This window comes from Haplochromis burtoni, unplaced genomic scaffold (assembly GCF_018398535.1).
Source record: "Haplochromis burtoni strain Fernald_Lab_line unplaced genomic scaffold, NCSU_Asbu1 Contig_46, whole genome shotgun sequence".
NCBI classification, from domain to species: domain Eukaryota; kingdom Metazoa; phylum Chordata; class Actinopteri; order Cichliformes; family Cichlidae; genus Haplochromis; species Haplochromis burtoni.
Genome location: NW_024582407.1, coordinates 2364193 through 2380403, shown reverse-complemented (window position 1 = coordinate 2380403; position 16211 = coordinate 2364193). Strand labels below are relative to the sequence as shown.

General features: G+C 40.3%; 1 protein-coding gene across 2 annotated transcripts in view; it reads left to right on the top strand.

Annotated features, from left to right (window-relative positions):
* The window catches only part of map3k21 (mitogen-activated protein kinase kinase kinase 21), a 28842-nt gene extending 12645 nt beyond the window's left edge, over positions 1 to 16197 (top strand). The window contains exons 2-10 of one of the 2 annotated variants that reach the window (XM_005930502.3): positions 4731 to 4911; positions 5050 to 5198; positions 5632 to 5807; positions 7628 to 7868; positions 8456 to 8578; positions 10887 to 11037; positions 11947 to 12041; positions 12141 to 12971; positions 13062 to 16197. In XM_005930502.3, coding sequence (XP_005930564.1) covers positions 4731 to 4911; positions 5050 to 5198; positions 5632 to 5807; positions 7628 to 7868; positions 8456 to 8578; positions 10887 to 11037; positions 11947 to 12041; positions 12141 to 12971; positions 13062 to 13435 — 2321 coding nt within the window. In that variant the 3' untranslated portion in view covers positions 13436 to 16197. Of the gene's footprint in view, positions 1 to 4730; positions 4912 to 5049; positions 5199 to 5631; positions 5808 to 7627; positions 7869 to 8455; positions 8579 to 10886; positions 11038 to 11946; positions 12042 to 12137; positions 12972 to 13061 lie in introns of both variants that reach the window. The other variant, XM_005930501.3, reaches the window with a different exon arrangement.
* The last annotated feature ends 14 nt before the right edge of the window (positions 16198 to 16211 follow it).

Below are 16211 nucleotides of genomic sequence, written 5' to 3'. Positions count from 1 at the left end.
ATATGCAGATTGACTGTTCACTTAGTCTGATTCCATGTTTAAATTATACTGCTTGCTGAAAGCTAACGGCAGCTGTCCTCTTTTACATGGAAGCAAACAGGGGTGAGTCTAAAGAGAAGTGTGTACTAGACCATATTTATTTCAAGGTTTATTTCAAAGTGAAATAATATATTACTGTGTCAATGAAATTGCATTAACATTTAAAAATATATATAATTTTTTTTTTTCACAAGCTAATAACAACGTGCATGGGCCAGTAAAACTCTGACCCTCTGACCTGAGGGATTTGAGGTTGGATATTTAATTATTGTTAATATTAATTAACATCTACTGTTACGTCCCGGTCTAGGGGTACAGGAGTGCAACAAAAGGGTTAAAAGGAAGGTGACCCTGTGACCCTGGTCCCCAAAGCCATACCTAGAAGCCAATTTACAAGTTAAGGTGTTACCAAACTGAACGCTTAAACTCCGGGGTGAACAAAGGCTGAAATAACAAACAAAACAAGTTATTCCAAAAAGGGAGGTGCTACCTAAACCCTGGGTGAAACAAATATTAAACAAAAGATAAGTGCTACCCCCAACTCCCTAATTCAATTCAATTTTATTTAATTTACAGCAACAGTCACCTCAAGGCACTTTATATTGTAAGGTAGACCCTTTGAATAAACGAGAAAAAAGTACAGAAAATAATAAGGCAGTTCACCCCTCTACCTCAGTGCCTATTTACAAGTGAAAAGTATCTACACACTATATACAAGGCTCAGCAATTCTTGATCATGGAACCAATCAGCAGCTGCCAGCTCTGCAATTAGGAACGATCTGCAGAGACTCTTATATATCATCATAACAGCTTGTTTTAATGCATCACAAAAATTTTGCATCGCCAGCCAAACTTCAGATACTTCTGATATGCTCGCTTCTCTTCATTGCAGCCACCACATTCTTCTTTAAAGACTTACAGACACAAACTCACTCACTCGCACATTTTAACACACAGAAACACATGTACAAAAACATATAAAGCCTTCCAAGAAGACAGAGTAAAGAATACTTTTTCATTACAGCTTAAAGCAAAAAAATTGCATTTTCTAAAATGGAAACCAATGAGCAATTCATTTTAAACGACTTGTATTTGTTCCCCTTTAAATATTTGTTATTATTATATAACAAAGAAAATGTGTTACATATTATCTAAATGTGTTCTGTAATGTACTCCTCTGCATAAAAATGCTTAATCTGAATTTTTTGGGGGTTTGTTTATTCATTTATTTTACATATGAATATTTTAAAATATCACTCAGAGAAAAAGGAAATAGTCTAAGTGTTTACAAAAAGAGAGCTGTAGAGCTATAAAAAAGGACATTGTATCTTTTACCAACTAAAATTGTATGGTCACTTGAGTTTTCCCGAGGTCTCTAAACTTGTTTCTATTATCTGTTCTCCATCTAGTCCTTTCTACTGCTCCTACATCTTTCAGCAAATCTGGTCCAAGTTTGACACATTTACTGTGTCAAACTGAATATCTGTGTACTTTATCAGTTAACTGTGCTACTTGTATTACTTGAGCCTGAGATTTTAATAAAATTTGATTAGTAGTGTAATATAGGCATGCAGAAAGGATTTATGTATAGGTTTGTGTGCATGTGTGTTTGTGTTGACTTGTTTAAACATCTTTATGAGGACCAAACATTAGAAGCCCACTGTACTTGCAGGGACCAGCAGTCAGTTGTGGGGACTAAATGCTGGTCCTCACGAATTTGAAGGCATTTTTGAGGCTAAGAATTTGGTTTTAGAGTTAAGGTTACAATTAGGTTGTGGTTAGGTTTAGGGTTAGGAGTATGCACTGATTCCTAGTGGTTAAGGTTAGGATAAGGTTAAGCATTATGTCAATTTGATGTCCTCACTAAGGTGTGAAAGCGAGTGTGTGTGTGTGTGTGTGTTTATTGGCAAGTCTTGGTTGTGTAGTCGTGTGGGAGTAAGTCCAAGGTCATCGAGTGATAACAGCACAATGGTGCAACTGAGTGCCGACAAACATTACAAAGCCTTGGTTTACAAAAAAAAAAATGCTGTTAACAAAGAGTCTTTAGACTAAATAACGTTTTTAAGGTTACATTTAGTTACAGTCCGTCAAGGCACACAAATGCCTTATTACCTTGAACACTTCCACTATCTATCTTTATCATGACGTTGTTTCTCCCTTGGAAATATTCCCACAGAGTGTAAGTGGCAGCAACGTTCCATCCATCCACGGAGATATCAGGCTGTTTTTCTTAACAATAAACTCTCAACACTGATTGCCTCTGTCAAACCAACCAAAGGGGCATTTAGACTCTCGAGTTATTGCTAGCCTTTTGTTTGTTCTGTAGAATCAACACAGCTGATAGGACATGTTCAAATTGACCTGTAGTGTAAATAATGAAATCAGGCAGCTTTTAATGTGAGGAGATTTGTACATGATACAAAGAGAATCAAAGGATCAAAGACTTCATTTTGGCTACACCAGTTCATGGAAAAAGAGGCTTCATGTTATCAGAGGTATAATATTAGTTTTATTCTTGTTGAAATAAAACATTTAACATTAGAAGAAATGTGGCACAGGTTGAGAAAGCCCAAATGCTGGTTTGGTCTGCACATACACATTTGTTTTGGAAAACAAAGCTTTTTACGTGCACCGTTGCATTTTGTCCACATGTAAACAGCTTTATGCTAAAAATCAAGCTTTGAAAAAGTACTCTCAATGTGATCATTTTCAAAAACTGCATGTGCATTCATGTTTGGACAGGGATTACAGAGATTATGTGTTGCAACATCAGAGGTGTGTGTCTTTATCTCCATTGTTAACATCAGACTGGACTACGTGTTATTGTTTATAGGCTTCTGACATTTTTGTATGGTTAGGGTTACATTGCTTTGACATGCTCAAAGCAACAATGGTTTTTACGTTTTCACATGGACGATGGTGTTCATTAAAACGGTGCTTGTGAGGGAAAGGATTAAAAAATAAAAGCAGAATATTCTTGTTTTGAAAAATACCGTGTACAAGTGCATTTTCACATCTGTATGTCATTTACTTCAGTCCATATCAGTTGATGAGCCTGATAGCTGAAACTTATAGTTGTTCCTTTTACACACAGAAAAAAAACACATTCTTGCAATGTGTCACTAGAAACCATGTGAGAACTTTTTGTCTACCGATTAGGCAAATGTGTCTGGGTGGGAGCAACAAAAGTAACTAAAGGTGCTGTGTTCTGGCATGTTGGAACAAGGGAAACAAGGGATTTACATTACATTTAAGGGCTAGTTGCTAGCCTGTACTGACAATTTGTGTACACTGAACATCTGTGGTACCCTGCCACAATCCAAACTGCAAAACTTACTTGACTACGGAAAAGCATTTCGCTCAAATTTGCAGCATACACCAAGTAGTTGGTTCGTATTATGTTTACACCATAAACAAACAGCTCTGGAGTTTGGAAGTAGACCAAGACCACCTCCTCCAAAGGGTCTCAGGGCAGTTGTTTTTGTTCGCACCCAAGCAAAATTACAGTGTTCACCCCTGCATCCCTGATTGTGTAGTTTTAAAGTGATTTAAATGGACTAAACACCAGAGACCCTAAGTTGTTTTCATAAGCTCTGTGCTCCCTTTTTCATTTAGTTGTTATTTACGGTTTGTTTATTATTCTGGTTTGTTTATTTATTCATATGCTTTTCATCATGTTATTTGACCCTGAGTGTCTATTAAGTTTTAGTAAACAAGACATTTGAAGATGAGGCTGCAATTTTAAGTATTTTCTGTAGGTATTTGTAAAGATGTGATTAAGAATATCCAGTTGTGCCCCAGATTGCAAAAAAAATCCTAAATCCAGATCTATATCTGGATGTGATTTCTTGTAAGATGGGCAAAGCCCTATCTTTGGTAACAATTTAATGCAAATGCAAATCAAACCAATCTCCCTTTGGTGGTAACTATTAGCAAATTATAGTCTATGAATACTGCAGCCCTTCATTTTACACCCACTTTCTTAGTGAACCACAGGTAACTGATATCATGAAGTGCATGCAATTTGACAGCTAAGCAACCAGAGGAGGCAGACAGGCTATGGAAAAACCTGCTGCTTTCAAGAATATTTAGGCCGTGTTTTTAGTCCATTTGCCCAGTACTGTATTCCTGATGCACACACAACACGTTCAGTGTGTGTAAACTGTATGTGTGTTTGTGTACGTCTTCAACTTGTGAATTTATTTATTTTATCCAGATCATGATGAACACTAAGGGTTTTGACTTCACACATTTTAGTTTGTGACTTCACTGTGGCAGCGCTCTCAGACCTGGTGTAGTGTTACCAGCAGGTTTGAGGGGTTCTTGCTCTCTTTAATGTGTTGAGCAGTTTTAGGACCCGAGGACAGGTGCTTTGTGGCACTGTCAGCCTTCTGTTTCTACAGTAATGAATGACCAGCATACTGCTGTTGGCCCTTTTTAAATATCTGCTATCATCTCCTCACCTGGACGGTCGCCCTTTTCTCTGTCGCTCACTCTTTGTATATCCCCCTTTCTTACATTTCACCTTTATTCTCCATCCCCTTCACATCTGTCACTTTCATCCCAGTCCCGTCTTTTCCTTTTTCCTTTTATCTCAGTTACACTGCTTTTTTTTTTTTTCTCAAGCATTTTTTTTATCCTATGGTTTTTGTGCATCGATCTACCTAAAGTAAATTATTTTTCCTTTTCAGTTTTATTACTTGAAAAAATTGAGAATGATGACATTGGGAGAAAGACCTTGAAGATCACAGATTTTGGCTTAGCCAGGGAATGGCACAAAACCACAAAAATGTCAGCAGCAGGCACCTACTCCTGGATGGCACCAGAGGTCATTAAGTCATCTCTCTTCTCCAAAGGCAGTGACGTCTGGAGGTATAATGGATGATAATGACACATGAGGCCTTGACATTAGATTTAAATACTTACCTTTTTTCATTTGTCTGTCATTGTTCTTTCAATTTATTTATCATTAGTTTACTTTGTTTTGTTTTTTTTGTTGTTTTTTTTCAGCTATGGTGTCTTGCTGTGGGAGCTGTTAACAGGGGAGGTGCCGTACCGTGGAATAGACGGCCTTGCTGTTGCTTACGGCGTGGCAGTTAATAAGTTAACCCTACCAATCCCTTCCACTTGCCCCGAACCCTTCGCTAAGCTCATGGAAGGTAAGTATGAGCAAATATCAGTGGAGCTGAAGCTGAGCTGAAGCTTTGTTTTTCCACAGAAAATGTATGTGAGACTGGCATCTTATTCCAAGAGAGGCACAAGAAGCGATGCCACCTGTTCCACAAATAGGCCATATGGCACCAAATATTAGACTTTAAGTTTAATTTAATTTTATGTGTAGATTTGTACATGCATACATATTTCTAGTGGAAAATGCGTGCATGGTAATAGTAAATGTACTCTTAAAATGACTAATGGCAAGTTTGCTGGTTTTCCCCAACTTTGTGAATTTTTGCTGATCCAGCTGACTCCTTTTTTTTTTTTTTTTTTTTTTGTCAGAGCAGTTCACTAGGCCCACAAATACAGTATGATGTAGATGGCCTGGTCACAGTGGTTATGAGTCCATCTTTTCACTGCATTGTATTTGTCCAGATTGCTGGGACCAGGACCCCCATGTGCGTCCCTCATTCTCCTGCATCCTGGAGCAGCTTTCAGCCATCGAAGAGGCGGTGATGGCCACCATGCCTCAGGACTCCTTCCACAGCATGCAGGACGACTGGCGTGTGGAGATCCAGGAGATGTTTGATGAGCTCAGGACCAAAGAGAAGGTAGAGCAGAAGGAGGAGATTCTTTCATACACTAACATCAATATGTTGAAGCCACTGAACACGGAACTATCCTGGCAGCTGGTTAAACACATGAAAGTAAACTTAATTTCCAGCATCCTCTCGTCTGTGTCGCACAGTGTGGGAAGTTGGACCCTGACGCCAAGTATGAAAAAAGACCAGTTTTTCATCTTGCTTCACTCTTTGAGTTTTAGTAATGATACACGAAGGCTAATCTATCATTACGTCTAACCCCGATGTATCGCCCTGGACTGGTTTCATGGGATAAAAATGTTTAATTGGTTACTTTCAGTGGATAAGGCTAAATCGCACGTTTAACAATCAAGTCATTAATGCCGAAGTGCTTTAGTGGACTTCCCCTTGTTAAAACCTTAATCTGCTTCCTGTATAAGTCTGCTGTTTCTGGCTTAAAGTGGGGAGAGAGGAGTTAATTAGTGTTTAGAGAAACAGCAGGATCAGCACACAGAGCTGAGTTAATGAATGGTGAACGGAGTTTTACACAAAATACAAAAGTGCACAGGTGGTGTTTTTATTGAGAGTTTTAATTTGTGCCTATTTTTGTATTGTGGATTTATGTTGTCTGCTTTGTTCTAGTTTTTCCAGTTCTGCTAATCCACCGTTTGAGCATGAGGTTTACGTTTTTTAAATCTTACAATCCCCAAATTAAACGTTTATCTGCACAGCTGGTAATTTCTGTTGCTTCACTAGGCTATATTAAATTCAACCACTATGCAAAGCTCAAAGAATAAGGCTAATTTAGCTTTGAGCTTTCCCATCATAAATTTTACAAGATTAGGGAATTAGTCCCTTCATTTAAACAGATTTCCTGTAAAAAATCTCACCGTAATCTGTGTCTAGGTGGGTGGCTGAAGTGGTTTGACTGTAAAGCTGCTTTATGGAAGTCATCCAGTAAGGATTATTATTACTCAACTGAGAGCAATTCAAGAGAAAATGGAGGGAGTGAAGAATGAGTAAGCAGTGGTGGGAGAGCATAACACTGCCTCAAAAAGAAGGCTCCCGAACCAGCTTATTATTGGTGAATTATGTAACATACCTACTCCTGCCTATTTTAAAGATTTCAGTGCTCAAAAAACATGTCTAAAACCGCACACGGAACAAATGTGACACAGAGGCACAACTTAAGAGTAGTTCTAAATATTGATCTAGCGAGGATGACATACATCCTTTCTGGATCTCTAAGGCACTTTTATTCATCCTAGTGTTATCCTTTAAATGTTGACTGTTCACTAAAAAAGTAGTTTATATAATTTACTTACTGTAAACTGCTTACTGTAGACTTGACTAGCTCTGCACTTGAAATTGTGCTTGCTCATGTTTTAGCTCATACAATGTTGGCAAACAATGCCAACTTAGCTCACTATTGTTAGAGCAGCTATTGAGGTCTATAGAAGGTGCCTTAACCTCCTAGGACCTGGCGTCCACATGTGAGGACATCACATTTTGGGTTATTTAGACCAAAAATACTCAATTTTGCTCTACAAGGGCCTGATATCCACTCACGAGGACATTATACTGCTACTGTTCTATCGAAATTTTAAATGAATATCCTCATATGTGGCTCTCATTTTTCTTAGAAACAAAAATTAGGTTAAAAAAATAAATAAATCTGGTAATTCTTTGTTTTTACATTCATCAGGTCCCAATCAGCCCAAATATCAAAGACAAATTAAAAATGCATGCCGTGGAAGAGTTCACGCCTTAGGAGGTTAAGGGTGTCACCATCTGAAATCTTTCAGCCAGTTCTATAAATGCACTTACCTCTTAATACCTGCTTCTTCCAGGAGCTACGTTCCAGAGAAGAGGAGCTGACACGAGCCGCCCTGCAGCAGAAGTCTCAGGAGGAGTTGCTGAAGCGTCGGGAGCAGCAGCTGGCAGAGCGCGAGATCAACGTGCTGGAGAGAGAGCTCAACATCCTCATTTTCCAGCTCAACAAAGACAAGCCCAACGTGAAGAAGAGAAAAGGCAAATTTAAACGTTCCCGCCTTAAACTCAAGGATGGGAACCGCATCAGCCTACCCTCAGGTGAGCTTGCAGACTGAACTAAGCTAAAATATTCCCACATCCAAACCTCACGATACAAATGAGCCTTCCTTTTTTCCCCCGTAATAGCACTTAAAAACAATTGGATTGCAGTGCTTTAAAACTGGAGTTCTCGCTCTGGATGGATCCTCTCTGTCCCTTTGTGCCATCACTCAGTGGTACAAACAGAGTGAGATTTGCCCTGCCCACTGCCTGTCAAAGCTTTGAAGTTAATTTGCTATTTGAATTTCTTGGAATCTCCTGTCAAAAACAACTCCAGAGCTTGACAAATCATGTTTTCCCAGTATATAGTTCTTGTATGAGAATGGTGTATTTGCCACATCATTCCCATATATCTGTAGCAAAATAAAAAAGTTAAACCATATTGTATTTTCCAAGCTTTTAGCCTACACTATTCAGAAAAAATAAGCAAACTAACACGTCCAGATTAAATAATCATTCTGATGTTGTTGTGTTTGCAACATTTGAACTGTGTTGGAAAATCTAACTATACATATCAAACTGTAATCACTCAAACAGTAACTCCTCTGGGTTTATAATAACTGTTTTACTTGTCCGGCATATTGCAGACTTCCAGCATAAGATCACCGTGCAGGCTTCGCCCTCCATGGACAAAAGGCGGAGCCTTCACAGTACCAGCTCCTCTCCTCCCAGCAGTCCCACACTTATCCCTCGTCTACGAGCCATTCAGCGTAAGTTCAGTTTGTGTTTTTGCATATTAAAGAGTCCCTCAGGTTTTCTTAGTCGTGCTTACTGTCCTACCTTGAGTCCAGCCTGCTCAAGTGTAAAAGAACCAAAGAAATCACATCAGCTCTGAGAATTTCACAGGAACTGGGAACATGGGAACAGTATCATGCACAATGACTAGAGCCATGTGAACAAAAGCTCCAGAGGCAGAGGCAGTTGTTTGAACAGTTTTAAAAAGATGTTAGTCACACACCAACGCCCCTGCAATAACTGGGACAAATTCCTCTTGTGCATTTATGGTAGGTGATAATACAGATAGGGGTCTTCTCTGTAACATAGGAGGCACTGAAAAATCAGAGTACTAGAAAAAAGACGTACATTTGTATACAGATCCATGTGTTTAAACTTAGTCTTAATTGATGCTTTGAGCTACAAGATTAGACAGGTCTGTGCTATCCAAGGAGGAGGTGTGTTTTAGAAGCCTGTATTTAGTGCACACAGGATTGTACACTTGATGAGGAATCATGTATTTGCAGTTGTGTACACTGATTTACTTCAGCATTTTATTAAACCTTTATGCATAGCCATATGATACATAGCAATTGAATAACAGCCCTGTTGACATGGACACCTATTTCTTGCACATTTTAAAGTCAGTTTTATTTGCACCAGCCATAAATTTCATTCATACATATAAGTGTAAATGTTTATTCCAACAGATAAACATTTAGACTTATTTATGGCAGCACTGGCTGAAGTGCTCCACCTTCTGTTTTGTAGCATTAAATGCTCTGTTTCACAGTGCTCAGGCTGTAACATGTGCATTTCCCTCCTCAGTGACATCCCACAGGCCGAGGGACAGTTTGTATGTTTACCAACAGGATGTTGATTTGACCAGCGAGGTGTCAGCCTACTCTGGGTTCAGGAGGAAAGGCAAGAAGACTGGCTTCACTCATGCAGCGTGAGGCGTTGCCAGTAGCACTGAGTGCTGTGTGTTACGTGTGGCTAACTTTAAGTGTTGAAAGTGGTTAAAGTTTCCCGTCAGTGATTTGTCTCTTGCAGATTGACGGCATTTATCTGATGTGTGGATCATAACAAGACTTTGGTGTTTTCTACTTGTAAAAATGTTTTCATCAACCTTAAAATCAAATAAATTAGCTACACAGTTTATGCTGCAGACATGGGCCACGGAGCTGTTTATCTTTTTTTTTTTAGTTGTCTTTGAATTCTACAAATGAATTTGGTGGCAGCTTTCTTTGGCTCTTGTCTGATGCTGTGACATAATTGGTGGATGCTGCTTTTGCTGAAGTTCATGACAACTAACCAATACCAGTAAGAGGATCTTAAAACAACACTGGTATTGGTTGCTGTTGTTTTTCTTTTTGAATTGTTCTATGCAAAATTAATATACACCTGATTATCACTGTCATGATTATGATATTCACTCTGAATCTTCCTGAATCAGACATTAAATTAAAAGACTCGAAAGCCATCTAGTGTATAACTTTTGAACAACAGTACTCCAGGGGTTTGGTGTTTACCCAATGTTTTTTAAGTACAGTGGTCCCTCGCTATAACGCGATTCACCTTTCGCAGCCTCGCTCTTTTCCTGATTTTTTTTGTGCAATTTTGCATGGTTTTTTCTTACAACGCATTGTGTTCTGCGTCCTGATTGGCTGTAGACCATTGTCAATCAATCTCGTGCGGTGTCTCCTGTACAGTACAGAATGCGTTCAGCTTGTCAAATTTACATAAATCTTCGATCGCTAGCAGTGTGACTCTGAAGTGCTGCACTGTATGTTTGTAAGTTTCCCCCCCAACAAACACAACAATGTCAACAAAACATTTTGCACCATCAAAGGCAACCGCGGGAGCCTTTGGTGTCATTCTATAATACTGGACTTATTTTTCTACAAAGGTTTGAACTTTGAGAGTATTTAAACAAGAGAGAAAAGTGTGAAAATGTTCATATCTGTCTGAGAAAAGTGTATAAAGTGTGTAGCAAGGGGTTTTACAGCCTTAAAACATCTATAATAATTGTAAAAATAAAGTTGGCTACTTCGTGGAGTTCACCTATCGCGGTTTATTTTTGGAACGTAACCCCCGCGATAAACGAGGGACCACTGTACTTCATAATGCTTCTATGGATTGATTAATACCAGGATTGTACAGACGGCAGAAAACATTTAATAATCCTACTAACATGTCTAGTCCATATTTCGTGTGAGGACTGTCTTTTGGTCAACAGCAGCTTGCAGGAGTTGATTGATTGGTTTGTTTATTTGTAAAACTTAACAATCCCTGCATTTACAGTTACTCAAGATGAGAGCAACCGTACGTGGGGCCGCAGCTCCCCCTTCAGGCCAGAGGAGTTTGATGACGTGAAAAAGGGAATCAAGAAGAAAGGAAGAACCTGGGGACCCAGTTCAGTACAGAGCAAAGAGAGGCCTGCTGCCGCTCAGAGGTGAAGTGTGTTTACACACAGGAAAAAAAGCAGGACAGTCACGTTTTACTCGCACTGTGTAGTTGAAGACTTCAAAACAAACTTGTCTAAGTCAAATTTTCAAAGTGATAAAATAGTTTTTGACTCTTCTTTGTGTATCTGATTCATGCTACATTTGCAGAGTCCAAAAAAAACTAAAGAACTCATCATTTGTATGCTTCTCTAAAGGACTGCAGTGCAGATGGTCAAATATCTCAAAGTCTCATACAATTTAAAAAAACAAAACAAAAAACGTTCTGTTAGAAAATGTAACATTGCATTCGCACAGGGATGGTGAAGTGAGCATAATATATACAAAAATCTAAACAATTGTAATTTATAATCAGTCCTTTTATAAAAAATATTTAGATGTTAATAATCTCTGTACGTGTGATAATGTTTGTGCAAAGTTTCGCTCAGATTGGCCAACCTGTTAAAGAGGCGATGAGGTATATACAGACAGATGATCATGCGTAGCACATGATCATCTGTCTGTATATACCTCATCGCCTCTTTATCATTATAGATCATTATAGTAAGAGGATGGAAAGTGGCACGCACTGTGCTGCACTCTGAAAATCATCCGTCCAATAATGGTTGGATCGCATGGGCACAGTGTGACACACATATGTGTCACAAATAGAAAAGTAGAATGACAGGAAGCCGATGCATATAGCACACACGAAGACACTGTCGCCTCAAAAGATGACATAGTAATGATATGGAACAGCCTATGCAGCACTAATTTTGCTCGACCTTGTGGTCAGCGTGGTGCATGAAAGAGCATCTTCAGTCTTTGTGGCCAGATGTCTGCACAGTTACAGTGCATTTGTTTTTCTTTAGATATGTAACTAATTCTGCAGTGTACCTCACTAATAATTCTTTTTATAGAGTGCGTCCTCTGTCAGATGGCAGTAACCCGTGGTCCACCAGCCTGGTGAAGTCCCAGAAGTCTGTCCCTCTTGCTGCCCTGTTTGCCGAACAAGGTGAGCTAAAACTGTGGTGACATTAAATTTGTTTAAATGGTGCTTGGATTTATAAGGAGCAGGTATTTATTGATATTTCCACTCCTGTGTTTTTAGCAGGGAACAGTAAAGATGAGACTTTCTCCCAGGAATGTTCTGACAGCAGCTCCAAACCAAAGCAGCTCAAGTTCCCCAACCAGGTGTACATCGATCTACCTCTGTGGAGGGACGAGCAGCAGACTCAGATTTGCCCTGGTGGAAACTGCGTGACAGGAGATGCTGGAGTGGGATTAGCAGGTCAGAGCGGCCAACCAGAGACTCCAGACGACCCATATACCACCACATCCACTTCATCCACCTCAACTACCCCACAGCTTACACCAACCAACAGCCTGAAAAGGACATCAGGTCGCCGCAAGACCGACGCTGTGCTGTATGGCTGCGGTTCGCTGCTGGCTTCGGTTGTGCTCGGTTATGACATCAGGGAAGCCCTGAAAAACTCAGCTGCTGGCGAAGACTGCGAGCCCCCGAAAGAGGAGAAAGAGAAGAAAAAGAAAGAGGGCCTGTTTCAACGCGCAACCCGTTTCCGCCGCAGCACCTCACCACCAAGCGGTCGCTCCCGTAAAGACGAGGGAACGTCAAACCACAACTCCCCCCAACCTGTCAATCTTATTTCCATGTCAGCCATCATGGAGTACAACTCCACCAAGTGTCTCTTACAGTCTGAAGCGGAGATGTCGGAGTCTAACCCTGTGAAGGCTGAGCATGTGGCTGTCAATCATCACACAGAGCCATCCAGATGCAGCCCAGCAGCAGTTCCAGAAGGCCAGAGTAACAAGACTGCAGCTAAAACGCAGACAGCGGTGCAAACCCAAAGCCAGCCGCCAGAGCAGACCAACCACAACCCAGCAGCACGTCTACGCAGAAAGAAATACACCACCAACCACAACAGTGAGTAACTAACAAAAAGTGAGAAAACTTGTATATACAGGTTTAAAAAGGATTCCCACTCCAAAAATGCATCTCCCTGTTTGTTCACAGCCAATGGCCTGCCCGCTCTGCCTCCTCCAGTCACACAAAAGAAGCAGGAGAAACAAGAGAACGATGGAGGGCCAGAAAAACCCTCTGGTGGAGAGGCCTTCACAAGACCGCGGCCAGTGTCACTCAGGGCCAAACCCCACACCTGGGCTCTGCTGCGAGGACGCAACAAAAGCTACTCCCTGGGTCACTATTCCGGAGAAAAGACGGCGCAGAACCTAAACGTGATGCTGTCCTCAGAGGTAGGGATGGGCTGCTCCCTGCTGGACATGGACACCGAGGGCCAGAAACGAGACTGCACCGTGCCGCTCTGCCGCATTCAAAGCTCTCCTGCACGGCCCTCTGTCTTTGAGCTGGACAAAGAGTTCCTCTCTTAGAAGTCTCGAGAAGCGAGCTGCTTGCTGGTGGTTGTAGCTTGTTGCTCACAGCCTAGAATGTTCAGAACTTACACACACAGAACTCCTGGAGGGTTTAGAAGCAGGCTGCCTTTGTTTCTATTTGATGAAGTTCTATACAGAGCGATAGAAACGGCTTTGTCGCAGTTCTAGCACATATCTATGTTCTAGACTGCAACAGAGTCTGAGGCTTTTAGAAAATTCCTGAGTCACAGGTGTTCCAGTGTGTTTCTTTCTAGTACACACACACACGGGGTTCTGAAACCAAGGCAGAACTTTCCAGAGATGGATCAGCAGCTCTTCCTGTGATCATCTCGGTGCTTGACTGCTGCCTTTGTTTCCCCATCCTTTCCTCGCTCTTGTCACCCCCCACCCTTTTCCTTTCTCGTTCTATCGGTGCAGCTAAACGTTGACCGCTGCTGCAGCTTTCTCAACACAATACCCTCACCTTTTTATTTATATATATATTTTTATAGGTAATTTAATATGAAGAGACTTGACCTTACCTTAGAAACCAACAGGACACACATTCCATGTCAGTTTCAAAAAAGTGTGATCACGCTTTTAGATTTTTTAAAAAAAAATTTGACTTAAAAATCATGCATGCATGTACCCTTAAAACATTGAACAAAAATATACTATGCCTTGTTTGTAAATATTTCTTTTAATCCTTTATCGGCCTAATGCTGGCAGTTTTGTTTTCTTTTATATGGCATTAATGCTGTTTCATGACTGAGGCAGCAATGCTGCAGTACAGTTTGTTCTTGGGCAATAGATTGGGGTTTTCGAAGAGTCCGTGGAGTAGTCGAGAAATGTGTCTGTTAATTTGTTTTCATGAAGAAAAATGTTTTCTTTTTTGTTTGTTTGTTTGTTTGTTTGTATGCACAAAAACATCTGCCACACAGTCTGAGGAGAGTTTATGATGAGGTTCATGATTACAAATTGTAGTGTAGTCCACACTAGGAAGGGGAAGATGGTGGCATTCACTTAAGAGACACGATTCATGTTTGTATGGTTAAGATTCAGACCAAAATCTTAGGTTTAGGTTTAAACACAGATTGTGGTTTAGGTTCAAATAAAACAGCTGAGCCTTGTTTTAAAGCTCTGTTACACTTCCTTTTGAAACACTTGAGTTTTGCAGTCGGGGTTACTGTCACATATTTAATTGCTGTCCGTGAGTACACAGGAACAGATCACATTTCTGGACTACGTCACGTGTTACCATGAGGCCACGCTGTCTCGAGGTAGATTACATACTGGACCCGGGTAGAGACGCATGTGTGTTTCCACCCAGAATTCCCTGAATGCGGGTAGAAAACTGGAAGTCCTACAAAGCAGACCTGGAATCTTCTCATTTAGGAGTTGTGGTCATGTGTTGATAATATGGAATATGGAGTATTTATAGATGTTTTTTCTTTGTTAAAATTGTCTTTATTTGGCACACTGCAGCAGAGCGGGAGGAACGCATCAGCCGTGAATGTTCATGTGAGGGAAAACCCAAATAAACTGCTTGGATGTTTAGGATTTCTACAAAGCCCATAAATGTGCACACAGGAGAGTGTTTACTTACCGTTTAGAGCATCAACTGCACAAAACTGCAATACTTGTACTGTAAACCTGATAAATGTGTGCCTTTCAGCTTTGTCGTTTAAAAGCTCGGTCACTCAGTCATAGAAATCAGCCCCACTTTGGTTGGTTTGATTCTGTGATAGCGCTGTTACATGTAACTGGTTTTAACGTTTAGTTGAGTCAGGTTGTCGGTTGTATTTGTTTCTCTTTGTACACTTTTTATACAATGTTAAGCAAAAGGTTTTTGCATTTAGAAAATATTCCGAGTCAAGACACCGTTTGCCTTTCATGATCATGCTAGTTTTCCTCAGTATTCACAAAGGGCTTTGAATGTTGATTTGTCAACATGTTTCTTCCAGACTTGTGTGAACTTGACAGTATGCAGAGCTGATAATGAAGGATACATGCTGGACCCAATGCCACCTGTAATTGTTTAGTGAGTAAATTGAATATAAAAGTGGCCCACTCAAGTATTCATTTACTAAAAGATATGAATTTCCAAATGGTGTAAATATAACTGATTGCTCATGTGTATCTCACTGTGGCATTTTATCATTTCCTGTGTTGCTGTGTTTTATGACCACTGAATTCAGAGCAGCTCTAAACACTGTAAAGGGCCTTACTGATCATAGGGCTGTTAAAAATGAAATAAATTAAGGGCATCTTTAAACACCAGCATGCACTGCTGCTATAACACTGCAGACCTGAAACATTCCCAGACACACATGCCAATATATTTTACAAACTGCAGCAATAATATTCGTGAATCCAGACACTGCACATTCAGGCTGTGTGGCTACAGGACCAAAATTCAGCTCTATCAGCACTAAGGCCTCTCAGTCCTCAGGACCAAAACTACTAAATGAACTAGCTGCTAGTGAGGAGTTCCTACAAAGAAGGCGACTCCACATGAAAACGCCACAAAGATCCTCAGTGTGAAGCACTGTAGCTGAAAGACCCACCGCCCTCCCAATCAAATGAGAACTTCCTGTTAAATGCAGTGCTTCCTTTAAATCACTGAACACGTGTCACGCTGACTGTGTCACATTGAGATTAGAGTACGTCTGTTTCAGTGAGCGCTGTTTGATATCATTACAGTATTTGTCATTTCATGCCTGATTGATGAAGAGTATCCAGTTTATCAATGTTTTCAATAAAGTCTAAGTCAAGACTAATGTCATTGGTTTGT